The sequence below is a fragment of the Phialemonium atrogriseum genome (assembly GCF_030411735.1).
Source record: "Phialemonium atrogriseum strain 8032-3 unplaced genomic scaffold QBC33scaffold_20, whole genome shotgun sequence".
NCBI lineage: Eukaryota > Fungi > Ascomycota > Sordariomycetes > Cephalothecales > Cephalothecaceae > Phialemonium > Phialemonium atrogriseum.
Window position 1 is genome coordinate 595,229 of NW_026848157.1, and position 17,675 is coordinate 612,903.

General features: G+C 56.9%; 7 protein-coding genes across 7 annotated transcripts; 4 read left to right on the forward strand and 3 right to left on the reverse strand.

The window, feature by feature from the left end:
• Positions 1–49: 49 nt before the first annotated feature.
• Positions 50–1,504, reverse strand: QBC33DRAFT_496121 (15-hydroxyprostaglandin dehydrogenase). Its single transcript, XM_060425566.1, has 3 exons — positions 679–1,504; positions 378–602; positions 50–306 (listed from the first exon to the last, which is right to left on the reverse strand). Exons 1-3 carry the CDS (start codon positions 1,067–1,069, stop codon positions 86–88), a joined length of 837 nt encoding a protein of 278 aa, XP_060281554.1. The 5' UTR covers positions 1,070–1,504; the 3' UTR covers positions 50–85.
• Positions 1,505–1,528: 24 nt separating this feature from the next.
• Positions 1,529–2,897, forward strand: QBC33DRAFT_545168 (uncharacterized protein). Its single transcript, XM_060428541.1, has 4 exons — positions 1,529–1,682; positions 1,752–2,065; positions 2,146–2,679; positions 2,751–2,897. Exons 1-4 carry the CDS (start codon positions 1,616–1,618, stop codon positions 2,775–2,777), a joined length of 942 nt encoding a protein of 313 aa, XP_060281555.1. The 5' UTR covers positions 1,529–1,615; the 3' UTR covers positions 2,778–2,897.
• Positions 2,898–2,931: 34 nt separating this feature from the next.
• QBC33DRAFT_593583 (uncharacterized protein) lies at positions 2,932–6,684 on the reverse strand (the record flags this gene model as incomplete). Its single annotated transcript, XM_060431741.1, has 4 exons — positions 2,932–3,220; positions 3,289–4,233; positions 4,319–6,353; positions 6,409–6,684. The coding sequence occupies 4 exons, from the start codon at positions 6,682–6,684 to the stop codon at positions 3,180–3,182; spliced, it is 3,297 nt and encodes a 1,098-aa protein (XP_060281556.1). The 3' UTR covers positions 2,932–3,179.
• A 759-nt stretch (positions 6,685–7,443) lies between these two features.
• Positions 7,444–8,970, forward strand: QBC33DRAFT_593587 (uncharacterized protein). Its single transcript, XM_060431742.1, has one exon. It carries the CDS (start codon positions 7,615–7,617, stop codon positions 8,605–8,607), a length of 993 nt encoding a protein of 330 aa, XP_060281557.1. The 5' UTR covers positions 7,444–7,614; the 3' UTR covers positions 8,608–8,970.
• Positions 8,931–10,189, forward strand: QBC33DRAFT_176548 (protein CAP22). The gene is made up of 2 exons (XM_060422402.1): positions 8,931–9,568; positions 9,648–10,189. The coding sequence occupies exons 1-2, from the start codon at positions 9,253–9,255 to the stop codon at positions 10,082–10,084; spliced, it is 753 nt and encodes a 250-aa protein (XP_060281558.1). The 5' UTR covers positions 8,931–9,252; the 3' UTR covers positions 10,085–10,189.
• A 1,908-nt stretch (positions 10,190–12,097) lies between these two features.
• Positions 12,098–13,155, reverse strand: QBC33DRAFT_561164 (uncharacterized protein; the record flags this gene model as incomplete). Its single annotated transcript, XM_060430111.1, has 3 exons — positions 12,098–12,760; positions 12,877–12,972; positions 13,078–13,155. 3 exons carry the CDS (start codon positions 13,153–13,155, stop codon positions 12,098–12,100), a joined length of 837 nt encoding a protein of 278 aa, XP_060281559.1.
• A 1,795-nt stretch (positions 13,156–14,950) lies between these two features.
• On the forward strand, positions 14,951–17,579 carry QBC33DRAFT_612637 (glycoside hydrolase; the record flags this gene model as incomplete). The annotated part of the gene is made up of 5 exons (XM_060432497.1): positions 14,951–15,150; positions 15,187–15,277; positions 15,308–16,126; positions 16,221–16,757; positions 16,788–17,579. The coding sequence occupies 5 exons, from the start codon at positions 14,951–14,953 to the stop codon at positions 17,577–17,579; spliced, it is 2,439 nt and encodes an 812-aa protein (XP_060281560.1).
• Between the last annotated feature and the right edge of the window lie 96 nt (positions 17,580–17,675).

Here is a 17,675-nt window from a genome sequence, read left to right on the forward strand (position 1 = left end):
GTATTTGGAAACCTCTGTTGGAAATCTCCGAACAAACTAGTTACAAAAAGCGCTAACTATGTAATTACACGGAACCTTCCATGTTTCACGCGTATCCCAAGCTCTCAAACGTCGCGAGATTCTGGGCACTGTCTTCGTCCACACACTCAAAGACGGGCCGAATTGTTACGCTCTCACCGTGAATCTCAGCGACCTCCCCCGTGAGGGCTGGATCAGCTATAAACTGCGCAACCCCACGGACGAGAGTTGACATGGGTGTGATCTTCATTGTCTTGAACAGATCTTTAGAGGGCGCGATATTCGTCTCTGGAAGTTGTGCTCAACATTAACCTCTGTTATCGCCACGATAAATTTTCGAAGGGGAGGTCTGGATTTACCTATCACTGCCGGCGCCAATGCGTTGATCTGGATGTTGACAGCTCTCAGAGGTTTGGCAAGAGACCGAACGAGGCCAATGACGGCAGCCTTTGAGGCCGCATACAAGGGAGCAGTTGGGAACGCATAGAGGCCAGCGTTTGAGGCAGTGCATATGATGGAACCTCTCGACTGCGCACCCGAGTCCACCTTGTTTTTATTCATATAGTGAGAAGCCAATTTGACCGCTGCCAGGCGCATGTTAGCGGGCGGTACCCCAATAAACGTGAACTGACCACCTGTAGATCACTCCCCCCAACTCACAATATATAACTCCAGTGAGGTTGACATTGATGACAGCCAACCGTGGCTCCGACGGCGTGTCCTCCTTCAGGTCGACCGAGCTGGTCGTCCCCTGTTCCGAGATGCCGGCGTTGGCCATGACCACGTCCAGCCTGTTGCCGTGCTCCTCGTAGACCTCCTTGAACACGGCCGCCTGCTCCGACCAGGACGACACGTCGCACTTCTTGAACGAGATCCCCGCGCTGGGATACTCGGCCGCCACGTCGGCGGCGACCTTGGCCCCCGCGGCAGCGTTGACGTCCAGGATGGCGACGCGGTGGCCCTCGGATGCGAAGTGGCGCACCATGGCGAGCCCAATCCCGCTTCCGCCGCCAGTCACGAGGACCGACTTCTGTGTCGCGGCCGGTGACATGTTAGTTGCTTCAGGGGGAGAAGGGTAGGGGAGTGGCGTGCTAAGGCGTCGGGCGGGGATATTTCGGATATAAGCTCTTGGTCGCAAATTCGGGGATTGTGGGGCTCCCCGGATTTGATGATCCGACACTTTGTTGCCGAGTTGTTCAATCCTGGTTTTTGTTACTTGGCTCGTACGTTGGTTGGCTCTAGCCTCTCTGTCAGTGCTCGGGGTTGAAGGATAGCTTTAAATGGAACCAAGAGCTCGGGTGACCAGCGAAGAGTTGGGACATCCGACGACTGGAATGGGGACCTCAATTTGGGGGAAGGGGATCGACTTGGCGTCGTGCTAGACACGAGACTATGGGTTTCGGCTCCCCACGTCGGCTTTCGGGAAACCCCGCATCGGCGATAGTGACGGCGGCAGTTGGAGAGACGGGGAACCCCATGCAGAAGAGGCATCCCCTTGTAAAACCACGGCCTTCGATGGCCCCATCCCAGGATTGGCGATGCTGGTGTGATTCAGGAAATAATCAGTAACAAACCACACCGATAAAAACAGCCCATCATGTCAGAAATATCCTTCTCAGAGGCCGATGCGCAGGCATTGAAGGGCAAGGTCGTCGTCCTTACAGGTTAGCGGTCCCGCTCTGCCAGCATTCATCCCCATGTGCTTTTCACTGAACCCGCTGGGTCCCATATAGGCGGTGCTCAGGGCATCGGAGCTGCCACCGTCGGCTTGCTGCATGGCTTCGGAGCACACGTCTACTTTGGAGATTGGAACGAGGAGAAGGGCCAGCAGGTGGAGCAGGAAGCCAAGGCGAGCAGCAAAAGCAACAACGGAGGCTCCGTCTACTTCAGGCAAGTCGATGTGCGGAATCACGACTCCCAGCTTGCGCTGTTCGACGCCGCGCACGCGGCCCATGGTCGGGTAGATGTTGCCATCTCCTGTGCGGCTATCACCGAGTCTCCGGGATGGTTCGAGCCGCAGGACCTCAACTTGGAAACAGTCAGAAAGGCAGGTCATGGGTGTCGATTCGGGGAGCTGTTGGTGAAGTCCAAGCTTGAGATAACTAACCCTCCCACCCCCATCCTTAGGAACCACTGCCGGTTAAGAACATTGTGGACATCAACCTCACAAGCGTCATCTTGTTCTCACGGATTGCGCTGGCATTCATGAAGGCGGATCCGAAGGAGGATTCGGCTGGTGTAAAGTTCTCCAAGTCGATCGTCCTCGTCTCGTCCATTGCCGGCATCACGGAAGCTCCGGGGCTTTTCGCGTACTCGGCATCGAAGCACGGAGTCATCGGCATGATGCGGGCCCTGCGGCCATGGGCACCAAGCAAATACGGCATCCGGGCAAACGCCATCTGCCCGTGGGCAACAGACACTCAGCTCCTGGCCGGTGTGAAGGCGAAGTGGGTAAAGGAGAAGATGCCCATGAACCAGCCCGCGGATGTTGCTCGCATGATCGTCCAATGTGCGGCCGATGGGAACCTCAACGGGAAGGCCGTCTACGTGGCCGGCGGGCGCGGCTACGACACCGAAGAGGGTGTTGACAGAACGCGGCCTCAATGGATGGGCGAGGAGAACGCCGTCATCTTCCAGCGAGGTCAGGAAATTCTAGGACTGGTAAGTGTCTAAATCCCGAAACTTCCCGTCTGGCGTTGTTCTGAAAGCTAATAATGCCATCTTGTTACCAGGGAGACAACTGGACCGACAATATTTAATCCTAGGAGAGAAAACGAGGAACAACCCCTGGAAAACGAGGAACAACCCCTGATTATATCAAGACTACATGTACTACGTCCTCTCTAGTGTGTCTAGTTTACCTCCTGCTCATTGCGGACGTAGCTTTTTGCCTTAACAGTAAGCCTAAACTTGACGTGCCTCACTTACATTGGGGCTTCTCGGTGTATCCTCTGATTACATGGAGCTTAATTGTTCCTCGTCATATACACCGCACCGATATACCCAACTCTAGAACCCTCATATCCCTGCCTTTGGGTATGGACTCATTGATGAGAAAACATAGCAGCCCTAACCATCTGGTCGAGTACCGGGCTGGAGATCTAATCGGGATGGGATCTATGCATATCAAAACCATCTCGCCCTCCCTTCGTGTAGATATTTTAAAAGCCAAACATATTCTCATCCTCAACGTAGCCCCAATCTAACAATCAGTTCAATGTCAGCAACGCAACTCATCAATTAACATGCTTTGATGGGTCTGGCACGAACCTCTCAAAGCCGGCAGGGCCGCCTTTTGGATCATGGCAGGTGGGCCGCAGAGGAAGACAACACTATCCTGAGCCGGGGGGAACAGGTTCTGCCTCAACACATCGGCATTCACGTATCCCCGCAACCCGCGCCACGCCTCGCCGGGCTCGCTCAGGACATGGGCCACTCTCATCTGCCCCTTCGAGTCCCGCTCAAACCCCTCCAGCTCCTCCCGCAGGAGGACGTCGGCCTCTGTCTTGTTCGCGTCCACGACCCTGAGCTCGGTCCGGTCGCCCGGCGTGAGCAGGATGCGCGCGACGAGCGAGTAGCCGGGCGTGATGCCCGAGCCGCCGAGGACGAGCGACACCCTGGCGAAGGCGCGCTCCTTGCCCTCGATCACGAACGTCCCGTTGCCGTTGTACACGATGTCCCCTGTCGGCCCCCGGATCTCCACCTCGCCGCCGATGGGCATGCAGTCGAGGATGTTGGACAGCGCGCCGCCGGGCTGGCTTTCGTCAGGGAAGTAGGTCTTCACCGTCAGCTCGAACGTGCCGCCGCCGTCGCAGGCGGATGGGTCGTCCGCCGGATCTGCCTGGGAGTTCCCGTTGGGCTTCGGTCCCGACTTTTGAGGACTGTTTTTGGGGGTACCTGTGTCGGCTGGTAGCAGAGGCCTTGTGGGGGTGTAGCTGCGGATCAGCATGCGGTCTTTCATGTGGAACCCGATCTGGACGTGCTGGCACGTGCCGAGACCGAGGAGATCCTTGCCGTCCGGGAGCTTGAAGGTGTAAGCTCTTGAATCTTTGGAGAGCACTTTTCGGCTGAGGAGCTTGACGGGGACCCATCGGTGCTTCTGGAGAGTCAGTCGATCTTCGCCGTCTTGGCTTGAGGCCGCTTCTCTCGCGGCCTCCTCTACGCCCTCCTTGATAAAATTGGCCGCTTTCTCCGTTACTGTGCCTAGGATGCATTCTGCCAGGAGAAGGGGTTGGTTAGTTTGTCAATCAGATCTTCGCAATCAAGATGCGGTGGCAGGAACGAAAACATTATTACTTACCCTTTAATTTTTGATACGCATACCCATCATGGATACCGGCAAACTCGTCGGTGGTCTCTTGATGCACCTTCCCGGCATGGCCGAGGATGGCAGCCTTCCCGCCGGGGTGCCAGGCGAGCACGCTCGTCGCGTCGTAGACCTTCCCGTCGACCACGATCCAACAGTCGCCCTCTTTATCGTGCTTCTCGATCTCCTCGCGCGTGAACTGCTTCTGCGGCGTGCCCGACTCCTGCTTCGCCTGCTCGACCTTGTTCTCCTCGCTCGGCTGCATCCACCCACCGTCCCCCATCGCCGGCTCGACGGGGTGCCTGAACAGGATGCACGGCACGTCCGAGTCCCCGCTGTACGCGATCTCGGGGCGGACGATGTACCAGCAATTGTTCATCATGCCCATGATGTTCCAGTTCGGGTGCTCCGGCTGGGTGTTCTTGAAGACGTTGAAGCAGCGGACGATGATGCTCTCGGCGCGGAGGAGGTGCGATAGCTCGACGTCGACGTGCCAGTAGACCCACGTCCAGAACTTCTTGCCGTGCCGGATAGGGCAGTCGGGGAACTCGCGGATGCAGTATAGCCACGTCGCGCCGCCGTCAAGCGACACCTCGACGCGCTGCACCTCGTGGCCTCCGCCGTCATATGCGTAGCCCGCTATCCGGTAGCTGCGCCCCCTCCGGGCCTCCGTCAGCGAGATCTTCTCGCCGTGCGCGGGCTGGAGAATGACCGAGTTGAGGTTCTGCTCGTTGCAGGACGTCGACGGGTGGCGGAAGAGCGTCTCGGCGAACTCGCCGTCCTTCTCCGTCACAAACGCTGGGAGCACCCGGTTGTCCCAGATGTGGTAGTGGCTGTCGTTCTCCTTGTCGCTGATCCATATCCGGCGCAGCCACTTGACGCACCTCCCGCCGACGTAGCCGGGGACCATGAGCCGCACGGGGTAGCCGTGGTCCGGGGGCAGGGGCACGTCGTTCATCTCGTAGGCCAGTATGACGTCGTTGGTCGCATCCATGGCATACTCAAACGGGATGCAGGTGGCGTATCTTTCCCCTGCGAGATCGTCCGCCCCTTCGAAGTTGACCCAGTACCGTACACTGCCATCTCCGGCCGGCGGTTTCTCCAAAATACCGGCAGAAAGCAGCACATCCCGCAGCAGCGGGCCCTTCCAGTACGCGCAACTGACCCCGCCGGCCCCCCAGTTAAACCCCTTGCTCCTCTTGATCATGTTCAGCTCCTTGCGTCTGTTCCCGTCGCAGGCCAGCGCGATGGCGATGTTGATGGTCGGGTAGCCCGTCCTCAGGTCCTCCATGGACAGCCTCAGCACTCCCTTCCCGTCCCCCTGGGCGCCGTACGGGACGACCTCGAGCTCGTGGAACTCCCACAGCAGGCGCGGCACGGCGCCGTGGTTGCGCACGTAGTGCAGCTCGTTGGGCGTGACGAGCCCCGCGGCGAAGAGGCGGTCCAGAGGCGCCTCCGCGTTGAGCGGGTGCCGCCCCGTCAGGCGCACCAAGTCCGGCGAGCGCGGGAGCCAGTTGTCGGGCGTGAATTGGTCGCGTTCGTCGATGGAGACCACTGGGGCGTCGCGATGGTGGCGGGCCTGCGGCGAGGCCCGCTTGCCGTTGTTGACCTTTAGGTGCGAAATGTACTCCTTCTCGTGCTGGAGGCAGCGCAGGAGGGCGAGCTCTTGGGGTGTGTACTTTTCCTCCAGTGATGGGGGTTTGGGTTTGGGCTCGTCTGATGATACTTCCTGGTCTCCGTTGGGTTGGTCCCCGTCGCCCTGGCTGTGGGCATATGCCTCGTGGTGTTTCCCGCCTTCACCTTGGGAGCGTTTCCATTGATGCTCTTCCTGTGGTCGTCTCTCGCCGTCAGTGTCGTCGCCGCCTTTGCGTTTCGCCGCCGCCTCCTCCTCCTCCTGCTTCTTCTTCTCGGCTTCTCTCTTCTTGATGTTCGCCGGCCAGTTCTGCTCGTTCTTGACCCAGTCTTCCGTCGTGTCGAGAACATAGCGCCAGCCGACGGACCGGTTCTCGGGGCGCCGGAGGTGGAAGTCCTATTGACGAACCTATCAGTTCACCTGTGGTCAAAAAGAATTTGTGGCCGGGGACGCTTCGCAGGACCTCTTGCGCGTTGATCAGGTCGCGAAAGTTGACCAGCCGCCCTTTCTTGGCCTGGTCCCGGAGCTGTTTCAGCCCGCGCCTGACTCGCTCGACTTCCTCGTCGTACTCGTCATGCTTGTGGGTCACTCCCGGCACCCGGTTGTCGCGGTTCTTAAACCCGATGCGGTGGTGGTGGCCGCTGCCCCAGTCGGGTTCGTCCTCGATTTCCTGGGCGGAGGAGCCCGGGTGATCTGCCACGTTCACGATCCAGGGGGTGGTTGCCATGTTGACTGGTTAATAAGTTGCGAAATCAATACCCCTGACTAAAGATAACGCAGGGAAACACCAAAACTTTGTTTCTTGTCGGGTCTTGGCCAGCGACGATGAACTTTATTAATCTCCCCTTTGTGGGTGGTCTGATTGACGAATTGAAAACGTCATACGATGACGGTGTGGAATGGGGTGTTGCAAGGCGCGCTCCGCGGAGATAGTATTTTGATGACGACAGAGCCACCAACTTGGGAACTGTTTACACAAGACAGGTAATCCTTACATATATTTACCCTTGAGAGTGTCTTATTAGTGTACCGTATCAATAGAACTAATACTCCAAACTAGGATAGAGTATAGCTAAGGTGGCAGCATAAAGCTCCTTAGCTAGGTAATTATGCCTCAGTTAACACACTACACATCTACTATATATTTACCCACTGCACACCCACTGCACAGGCTAATGCAGCAGCAGCACTACCTACTCACAAAAAAAGGAAATGACCAGGGGCAAGATTTAGGGCGCATTTTATTCTGTAATTTAAGATGGTTGTGCTCATGGGGATTCAGTCCTCAGCCTCTCGTGCATGCAACGAACACCTAATCCAGTCCTTGCCGTTGTTAAGTCTACCCCCGAGAAAGCAGGGAGATGAAGCCATACAGCCTCGAGACATCGGGTATCATGCATTACTGCGCAGTCACTCGATTACTTGCCCATGAAGAAACCACTATCCGTCACCTGGCCGGTACCTTTTTCGGGCCTCCAACACAGAACGCATACGGCCCCAGTGGCCCCTACCTATTGAGGTGTGGGTGGGGCTGAGCGGGAACTAAGGCCGCCCGTGACGTGCATGGATTATTACTTGCGGGGTGGTGTCTGCACCTCGCACCCCTCACGTTGAGAGCTAGAAAAAAAATAAAAATAAAAAAATAAACATAAAACCTATGAACACAAACGGCACCCCCCTGCGACGATTCACCCCGTTCGCCAACCTCCCCAAGGAGATCCGCCTCCTCATCTGGGAGGAGTGCATGCTCGCGGTGCCGCCGCGGGTCCTGGACCTCTCAACAGTGATGGACGAGGACTCGGACGAGGACGGGATCCGGTTCACCATCGAGCCGCCGCTACTCTCGCGGGCGTGCGGCGAGTCCCGGGCGGTGGCGCTGCGCGACGGGCGCAGCTTCTTGCTGACGCACCGGTACCCCGCGGAGCGGGGCGGCCGGTCCACGGCCTCGGTGCGGACCTGGTTCAGCGGGCGGCGCGACCTACTCGAGCTCGCCGGCGAGAGGGGTTACAGCCCCCGGCGCGTGTGGGTGTTTGACGCCGAGATGATGGGCCTGCTGGCCTGCGCGAGCCACGTCATGCTCCACCCGGGCGCGGGCCCCGAGCTGATCGCCATGGTTGTCAGGCCGGGCGTGTGCCCGCGCATCAGGAACATCGACGTCATGTTGGAGAGGTTCGAGGTCGCCGATGCGGAGGCCATGACCCCCGCGGAGGTGTTTGAGTTCTTTGGGGACGACCAGCTGGTCCTGCTCGACATGGAGGACATCATACGCGCGCGCGAGGTCCTCGAGAGGCAGCCGGCATGGCGGCACTCGCCTTACTGGGTCAAGACGTGGTACGACTTCTCGCAGCTCGACTCGGAGGCGGTGGGGGTGAAAATCAGGCAGGCCAGGAAACGCGTCATCGATGCGTGGCTCAGGGCGAGGTTGCCCGACCTATCGTCGGTGGACGAGCTCGACGACCAAGCGGCAGCACTCGCGATAGGAAGGGCGAGGAGCGCCGTGTTGGGACACATGCCGACTGTAAGGGCGGTCAGGTGCTGCGATTGGCCGTATGTCGATATGGAGGTGAAAGATGTTGTGTGCACTTGGAGAGATGACGCGGCACTGAAGACGGCATTGGAATCTTTTGTGCACAGCCTCGAGACTATATAGGTAGTTTGAAGACTCTGGTCGGGGCCGGGCTGGTGATATAATTAGTTCATGTGCAGCATAGATGCACCTCACTGCCAAGTGAGGTGTGTTGGATACGGGTGCGGGACGAATAACGACCTTGCATCGTCGGATCGACTACCTAGTCGATCTTCGTTCCACAGCTCGGAACTCGGGGCTGAAGAAAGCCAAGCACGCATACGCGGCATTCACAGCGCGGAGAAGTGCAGCGATTTGTGGTCCTTGTGGCTTTGCTTCTTGGCAGTGGGCCGACAACCGCCGACGACCAGCTGGCTACCAGCCGAACCAAGTCAAAATGCGGGTGCCAAGCAACCCTTCGCCTCCATATGAACTCATCATTACCCACTCCGTACAATGGTGGATCCCCCACAAACGCCCCCTTCACGCGACAGGTTGAAGCTGGGGCTGGATTGACAGCTGCATGATCAAGTTTTGCAGGTTTCGAAAGCTTGGATTTCTTGGCTTCGGATGAGGGTTGTTGATAAAAAGAGCGAGGGCTGCCCCCTCCCAGGTTTGGTCAATCAATCGAGTTGAGTTGACAAACTTCGTAGCTGGCACCCCATTCCCGAGATAATTGGCAAAAGCAAAGCCTACGACCCCAATTAATAATACATACCGACAGCAAATATGCACTCCACCAGCTTCCCCCGCGCCCTCGCCCTCGCGACCCTCCTCGCCACGGCGGCCGTCGTCCGCGCCGACATGGAGCTAGACTCGGACGACATCCCGCGGGCCTGCGCCGACATCTGCTCGCCGATCCGCCAGCTGACACGCACCTGCGACGTCGACGACGACCACGTGCCGTCGGACCGCACCGAGGACCTGCTGGAGGCGCAGTGCATCTGCACAAACGACAGCTTCGATGTCGCCTCCATCGCCGCCCTGTGCGCCAGCTGCATCGAGCAGAACGCCCGACCGGGCGATAGGGATGACGACATGGATGGTGAGTTTTTTTTTCACCCACATGCCCCCCCTCCACTGCCGGTGGCGCAAAAAAAGGCTGATTTCCCCATGACTCGCAGACATCGACGCCATTATGAGGACCTGCGGCTTCAGCAGCACCTCGTACGCGCCCTCGGCGTCAACGGCCGCGCAGGACGTCACCGTCGTCGCCACCCGGCCGTCGGAATCCAGCCAGCTGACGACCACCGTGACGGGTGGTGGCAGAGGCGGCGGCGGCGGCGGCGGCGGCGGTGGCGGTTCGTCCAATTCCCCTTCCCCTACCGCAACCGGGAGCGGCGGAGGGTCGGGCGGCTCGGTGACCACCATTACGTCCGGCAGCACGACCGTGACTACTAGCAGTGGCGGTACTGCGACCAGCGGGAGTGGTGGTGGGACCACGCCGAGTGGCACCGGGAACGCGGCGCCGGGTGTGGCTCCTCCGTCCGGGGGTTTCGGTGGTCTTGCTGGACTATATCTCGCTGGCATGTTCCTGGTCGGGGCTATGGCGGTCTTCTGATTTGCTCGAGAACATGACTTGGCTTTTGAGAGCTGTGAAGGTGAACAGGTTAGATGGCTTATGATCACTACTAGTCTTTTGCGTCGAAGGGCGAACGCTGCAGTTATTTCGCAGAAGTAAACAAGTAAATGTTACGAGTTAGCTCTTGAGCAAACTGCCCAAGCTTGCGCACCAAGGCCCGTAATTACAAAATAAGACCTTAAGTCTCACTATCTAGGCAGGTGGCTCTCACGCAAAATGAGGAATAAATCCAGTCCACTCCACTCTCTCGTAAACCTTTGGGGCATAGAAGTAAAGCAGTAAAACGTGAGAACCAATATCGTAAGTCGTGAAAAAGTATAGGCTAAGAAACATAACTGAATTGTTCCCCCACTTATCCACGATGGAGGAATATCTCCTGAACATATAAAAGACCAAATTACGTAAAGAGTGTTGACGAGGAACGGTAAGCAAGTAGAAAGAACCAACGCGATCAAAGAAGACCATCGCCAGAGAGCTTGAATCACAAGACGACGGAAACACCCAATTCCATGCGGCGACATGGACAGCACAGAACAGCCCGCCAAGTGATGTAGAGTGTCAGACTACCAAGCCAACCTCGACGATACGACAGGAAGGGCAGTAAGTAGTTGACGAATTTGTCAATGTCCAAGTCATAGATTCGACTGTAGAAATTACACTTCCCGTCTTGCGAATTGCTGGCGTGGGGTTCTTCGTGGTCGTCCCTCTTGAGTTTAAGCACGAGATATCTATGCTCAACGTTGAAGGGTTTGTGCCACCAAAACCCATACATAGCCACAGCACAGATGATAAAAGCCATTGTTGCCAGCTCCAGTTGGGAGATGGAGAGGCCCTGACTAACTCGCGCAATGCTCTGAACAACGAGCCAGCCAGCCTGGATGACAGCAAATATCTTCGTAACGGCGTCTGACTGACTTTTATCTCGGATATCGGCCTCGGAGATTGTGGTTATGAAGTTGGAATCCCTGAGGCCTTCTGCGCAAGTTTCAGTCAGTCCAGTATGCCAAGGATAACATGTGTTCCCCTGAACCTTCGATACTCCGCATGGGATGTCAAGCGTAACCGCTAGAACCGCCCGTGGGCATGAGGGTTTGGTGTCCCTTACCTAATCCAGACACAATATCCGTAGGCCCAGGGTGCATTCCTGCCCCTAGGCTATGGGATTGTGTCCCAACCTCCTGGAGAGACACCTCGCGTATGACAATCCCTCCCATATTGGCGAAGAATGCATGTGCCATGGAAAACTTCTCTGGGTACTCATTACCGTTGACTTTACGGAGAGTTTCCCGGGCTTGCCGCCACTGTTCGGATGCCACGACGACGCCCACTTCGGGGGCAAGGCAAATAATCAACATCCACCTAATTTTTTGGCTCCATTTTGTGAGAAGTGGTCCTTTTGGCCAGTACGGTATTTCCCAGCTCCCAAGACGACGGTGATGCCATTCTCCCTGGCTTTCCTCCGGAGTTGGGAGATTGAGGTGGACACATCGCCAAGAGCAAACGAGAAAGATGGAAAGACAACTCCAGATGATGTCCCAGGAGCTTCTACGACCATCGGGGGAGACCCAACCGACCATTTCTGCCGACGTGGTGGAGTTGGTCGTTGCATTCGACTGAGAGAGCGTGACTCGCGGCAAAGTTGCCGCGGCCAACAAGATAGCCAAAGTCCTTGTTAACATCTTTGGGCTCGTAGAGGACACGAGGCAGGAAAATCAGAAGTCGATGAATTGCAGTCAGGCGCCGCTCGACATGGGGCTGTTGAAGCTTTCGGGCATCGATCAGGTTGGGGGGAGCCTTGTTGCCCGCTTCAACGTTCTGCTGCCTTATTTATGTCTGATTCGACGCCACAGCGCTAAGCTGCATGCTTGATTCAACCAATCTTCAAGCACAACAGTACGGTAACATCTGTATGGTATGGCCAGTCTGTGGATTCGTCTTTATATTGGGCTGTAATGCAACTTAGTAGTAAGGTAACCATAGTCACATATATCACTACGGCCTGAGCACTGCGTTTCTGGCACCGGCATTCTCACCCCTCGAAAAGGTCTCCACAGCCTCACCAGGGGAAGTGCCGCCCATCAGCCCGCCGCGGAAGGGAGCCAAGCGGTTAGGCGGGATCCTGTTTTCCCAGATGCAACGGCCGTGCGCATCCAACCACTTCATCTTGACCAGCCCCTCACGGACAGCCTCATCGTCCACGACGTAGACTAGCATTGTAAACAAATCGGACGCGTGCTCAAGCCATGCGCTGTCGTCCTCCACGTCAACACCCCGGCCCTCTTCAAGGACTGCCCCGTACCACTCAAAGTCCTCCTCAACCGACCCGCACAGTGTGTCGGGAAGCGTGGGGATGCATATGAGGATGTTTTTCCAGGCGTCTCGATGGCTGCCAAAATTGTAACGTGCAGGATTGTCCAGCACCATGTCAGGCTCGACGCCGAAGCCCCGGCCAATTTCACACTGTTCAGCTAGGAGCCTGTATGCCTCTTCCAGCTCAGGCGCATAGCACGTTCGTAGAAGGACCGGACTGTAAGATCCGCTGTTGCTGGCGGCGAGGTTGCGTTCCCAGGTTGTCTGATGCGGCGCAAGCACGCGGGCGACCCTATCTGGCGTCGCGGCAGGCGTGGGATATGAGGATGCAAGCACACGGTATGGCTATGTGAGGGTCAACGGTTAGTTCTGGCTTGGTTGATTCCAACTTGGCGGCCGTAATTGTATCAAGGTAGGTAGGCAGACACGGGTATGCCGGTAGGGGGCCAGCCCACACGCACCAGTCGCTGCAACGGGGTGAGTGCCAGGAACTGGGGAACTAGCTCCTCCCATTGCTGTTTGTCCTCCGACACAGACCTGGAGTAGTCCCAGTTTGCCTATGTACGGGTTGGGTCGGTCAATCAATAGGTTCTGGTCTGCTTGCGTTTGCTGTGCCGCAGTTGGCCTCTGGGTAGAAAGAGCGGTGGGGCGTTGGCACTCACCAAGGCGAACTGGTCGAAATCTAATTTTCCGTATTCAGCATCTTCTTTGAGGGATGCCGAAGAGACTGAAGAAGCCATCATTGTGTTTGTTGGTTTGTTGGTCAACTCGAATGTTAGATTGAGGAGTATGGTACCTAAATATTAGGTTTGTGCTGCAAGCCATGCAGTCGCCCCAAAGCGGCTAAAGGGGATTTTACCTAATTTGCTTACCAGCGTCCGCCACGAATGCAATAGCCATGCTCCTTTTTGTTGGTTTTGTCTTACCAGGTGTCGGCTGCTGCGTAGCATTGCTATTGTAATCTTACGACAGTTGAGGTTAGCAGAAGGTTTATCCATAGTGTTCGTACTCTCATCCACAGAGAAGGGCCGGCTCTCACCGGGTTCCACTGGGAATAGGAGACATGACTTATACTAATTACTGTAACAGAACCCGTCTGTCAAAGACGACTGCAGTGGACTCAAGGTTGGCAACTGGTGCTGTGTCGAGGTCGAAACGCCGCTTGATTTTCCCTCAGCCACTGTGACCCCCAAGCCGTCTCCCATCCAGGACGGCCTGGCACCCAACTGTACCGCCTTCTACCATGCCAGGCCATTTTCTTGATTATTTAGGAGCAGGGAAAAGGGCAGCTAGGTAGCGATGCACTAATGTCCCAAAACTAAGACTAGGAATACATCCTTACAACTTCACTGCCTGTCTTAAACCATAGCGACTATAGCTAGGGTAGCCTAAAACGAGAACCCTTTGCTTAGCTCTTGCTTAACCTAGCTTAGGTTAAGGCAGCAACTACTTAGGTCTAAAGAAGGAAATGGAAATTCCTGGTGACTAGATTAGGGATATTACGTTCTGCCTGCTATTAGTTAGAGCTTCAACTCCGCCTAGTGCATCACCCAGGTGCTCAACAAGCATCACTGTTCATTCCAGCTCATCAGACGATGCTCCCTGGCGTTTTATTTCATAGAGACTTCCAGCTGTGAGTGCATATTCCTTCAGGGATACTGTCAAGTAGAACATTGTGTGAGTAAAAGGAAACATGGTCCTTTTAAAACCCGCTTGGCTAGGTAGGCAGGCAAGAACCCCTCAGGGAGGAGCAACCGAAATGTCAACCGTCGGGGAAGAATAGCCGAGACGTCAGATCGGCCTCCAAAGTGTACCAGTAACTAATAATTATGTGCTTAAAGGTGGCACGCGTATGTTCACCTATGAAGTTCGCTTTATATTATTTCCGCCAGTTGAGCTCCTGTCATCCCGCCCACCTGGTGCTAAGATTGGTGCGTTTATCTTTGCCACTCTAGGGTTGGTTTTGCACGAACCATACAAGACATGCACTGTTACTAGGCCGAGATTTTCCATATTGGGGGGATCCACTGCTGGTCTTCGCAGATCAGTCCTTCCAACCTGGTTTTGACCGAGGATGTTGCAGTACAAGGATCAATTTGGGGAACCACCTCCGTCAACGAGAAGGAGCTTCCTAACTGAGGAGAGTGAATTACTTGATTCTTGTTGCACTTGACAAGTGCCAGTTTTAGTCGGTTTCCCCCTCTACCCCTCAACTCTTTGTACGTACAAGATACACCAGGGCGGCCCAACCTTAAAGGCTAATTTCCAAGTTTAGATACATACCATAGCCGCTCGAACCAGGCTACAAGAAGCCCTGAAGACCCCACAAACCGTGGTCTTCAGTGTTCCTCTTTGGGGTATAAAATGGTCCCGAGAAACGAGAAACATCGATGGTTGTTGTGGAGCGGTTTTCTCTTCGGGTAGGGAGTAATTAAGTTTATTAACTGATCAAGATCCCAGTGAGCTTCCACTCGTATCACAAAAAGAAGACAAGATGCCATATTCTCACCAGTGAAGATGTCGCCTCTCACAAGAATGGTGCACAATGCTTGCGCCCTCGTCCTTTTGGGCCTGCTGCTACTAGCCGCTCCCCAACCTACTAAAGCATACACGATCAAGAGCCCTCGCGCGGATGCAGCTGCGGCGACGGATCGCGAGCGCACCAGCCTCAACGCAGGGTGGCAGTTTTCACGCTTCACCTCGAATCCCGACTCGCTGTCGTACAACACCCTGAAGTAATGGATCCTTCCCTCGGCCAACGACTTCCTCAGCGGTGCCAAACACCAGAGCCCTTCCGGGACACCTCCGGGTAGCAGCGTTCAATACGTGCAACCGTCATTTGACGATGGCAACTGGGAGACGGTCAATCTGCCTCACGACTAGGCCATCAAGGGCACCTTCAACGCACCCGGCATCACGGGAGGCATGGGCAGGTTGCCCTTGAACGGAGTGGGCTGGTACCGCCGGAACGTGAGCATGGCCCCAGACGACGAGGGCAAGTCCATATTCCTGGATATCGACGGCGCCATGTCCTATGCGGGAGTCTGGCTCAACGGCAACCTGGTGGGCGGATGGCCGTACGGCTATGCCTCGTTCCGCCTGGACGTCACCGCGCACATGAGACCCGGCGATGACAACCTACTGGCCATTCGACTGGATAACGCGCTTGACTCGTCGCGCTTCTACGCCGGTGCGGGCATCTACCGGAATGTCTGGCTGGTCAAGGTCAACCCGACGCATGTGGGCCAGTACGGCACGCATATCACGACGCCGGATGTATCTGCCAAGTCGGCCACTCTTAACCTGGTTGTCGAAGTCGAGAACATGGGAAATGACAGTCAGCAAGTTGATGTGGTGACCGAGGTGCATGTGCTCGATCCAGCGACTGGACAGGCCGGACCGGACGTGGTGGCTACCTTCGAACAGACAACGGCAACTGTGGCGGCAGGTGGGAAGCAGTCCGTCAACGGCTCGGTTACGGTGACAAACCCGCTGCTCTGGGGACCACCACCGGCACAGAAGCCCAACCTGTACGTCGCCGTAACAACCCTGTCCATCGACAAGACGGCAATCGACACCTATGAAACCCGCTTCGGCATCCGGTCAGTGACGTATGACGGAGACAAGGGGGTATTGATTAATGGCCAGGCGGTGCGCGTCCAGGGCACCAACAACCACGCCGACCACGGTTCTCTGGGAACTGCATTCCATGTTCGGGCTGCCGAGCGGCAGCTAGAGATCTTACAGGAGTTGGGCAACAATGCGCTTCGGACATCGCACAATCCGCCCGCGCCCGAATTTCTAGACATGGCCGATGGCCGATCGGCTGGGCTTCATGGTTCTAGACGAGATTTTCGACGTCTGGAACACCGGCAAAAACACCAACGACTTCCACTTGATCTTCGCGGACTGGCACGAGCCCGATCTCCGGTCCTTCATCCGGCGCGACCGCAACCACCTGTCGGTGATCGCCTGGAGCTTCGGCAACGAGGTCAGCGAGCAGTCGAGCGCGGCGGGCGGCTCGACGGCGCAGCAGCTGCGCGACATCGTCCGAGCCGAGGACGCGACGCGGCCGACGACGGTGGCTATGGACTCGGCCGGGGCGGGCAGCGCCCTGGCCGGCGTGCTGGACATCGAGAGCCTGAACTACCAGGGCGAGGGCCGGGGCACGACGACGCAGGGGTCGTTCTCCAGCTTCCACCAGGCGTTTCCGCGGAAGATTGTCTGGAGCAGCGAGAGCTCGTCGGCGCTCGGCACGCGCGGCACGTACGTGTTCCCCGTGACGAGCGCCAAGAGCGCGGACGTCGGGGACGGGTCGGGCGGGAACTCCACGGCCTTGCAGGTCAGCTCGTACGATCTGTACGCCACCCAGTGGGGGTCGTCTCCCGACAAGGTGTTTGAGGCGCACGACAGGAACCCTTACGTCGCCGGGGAGTTCGTCTGGTCCGGGTTCGACTATCTGGGCGAGCCCACGCCCTACGACTCGGCGCGCAGCTCGTATTTCGGCATCGTCGATCTGGCCGGCTTCAAGAAGGACCGCTTCTACCTGTACCAGTCGCGTTGGCGGTCCGACTTGCCCATGGCGCACATCCTTCCTCACTGGACCTGGCCGGAGCGGGTCGGGCAAGTCACCCCGGTCCATGTTTACTCGTCGGGCGACGAGGCCGAGCTTTTTGTGAATGGGAAGTCGGCCGGGCGACTGAAGAGGCAACAGTACGCGTACCGCTTCCGGTGGGACGACGTTGTCTACCAGCCCGGCAACGTCAGCGTGGTCGTATACAAGAACGGGGCGCGCTGGGCGGAGGATACCCAAAAGACGGTTGGGAATGCCGCAAAGCTGAACGTGACGGCGGATCGCACGACGATCGATGGCGATGGCTACGACCTGTCCTATATCACCGTCGCGGTTGTCGACAGCAACGGGGACGTGGTGCCGCGGGCAAACAATGCCATTACGTTTTCCGTTTCAGGCCCCGGCCAGATCGTGTCTACGGACAACGGTGATCCAGCCGACATGACCGCGTTTCCGTCCTTGACACGGAAAGCCTACAGTGGCCTTGCCCTTGCCATTGTCCGCGCCAACGCTGGAGCTTCTGGAAAAATAACTGTCTCGGCGGCGGCAACTGGTCTTGCGGGCGCAGAGGTGACTTTGCAGGCCAGTTAGGCGGAGCGGTTGCGTCGTTATCGGCGTATGAGTGAGGGAGGAGTGACAGTAAAAACATGTTACTTTCTAGAGCCAAGCTGGCTTTTGTTATAGCGT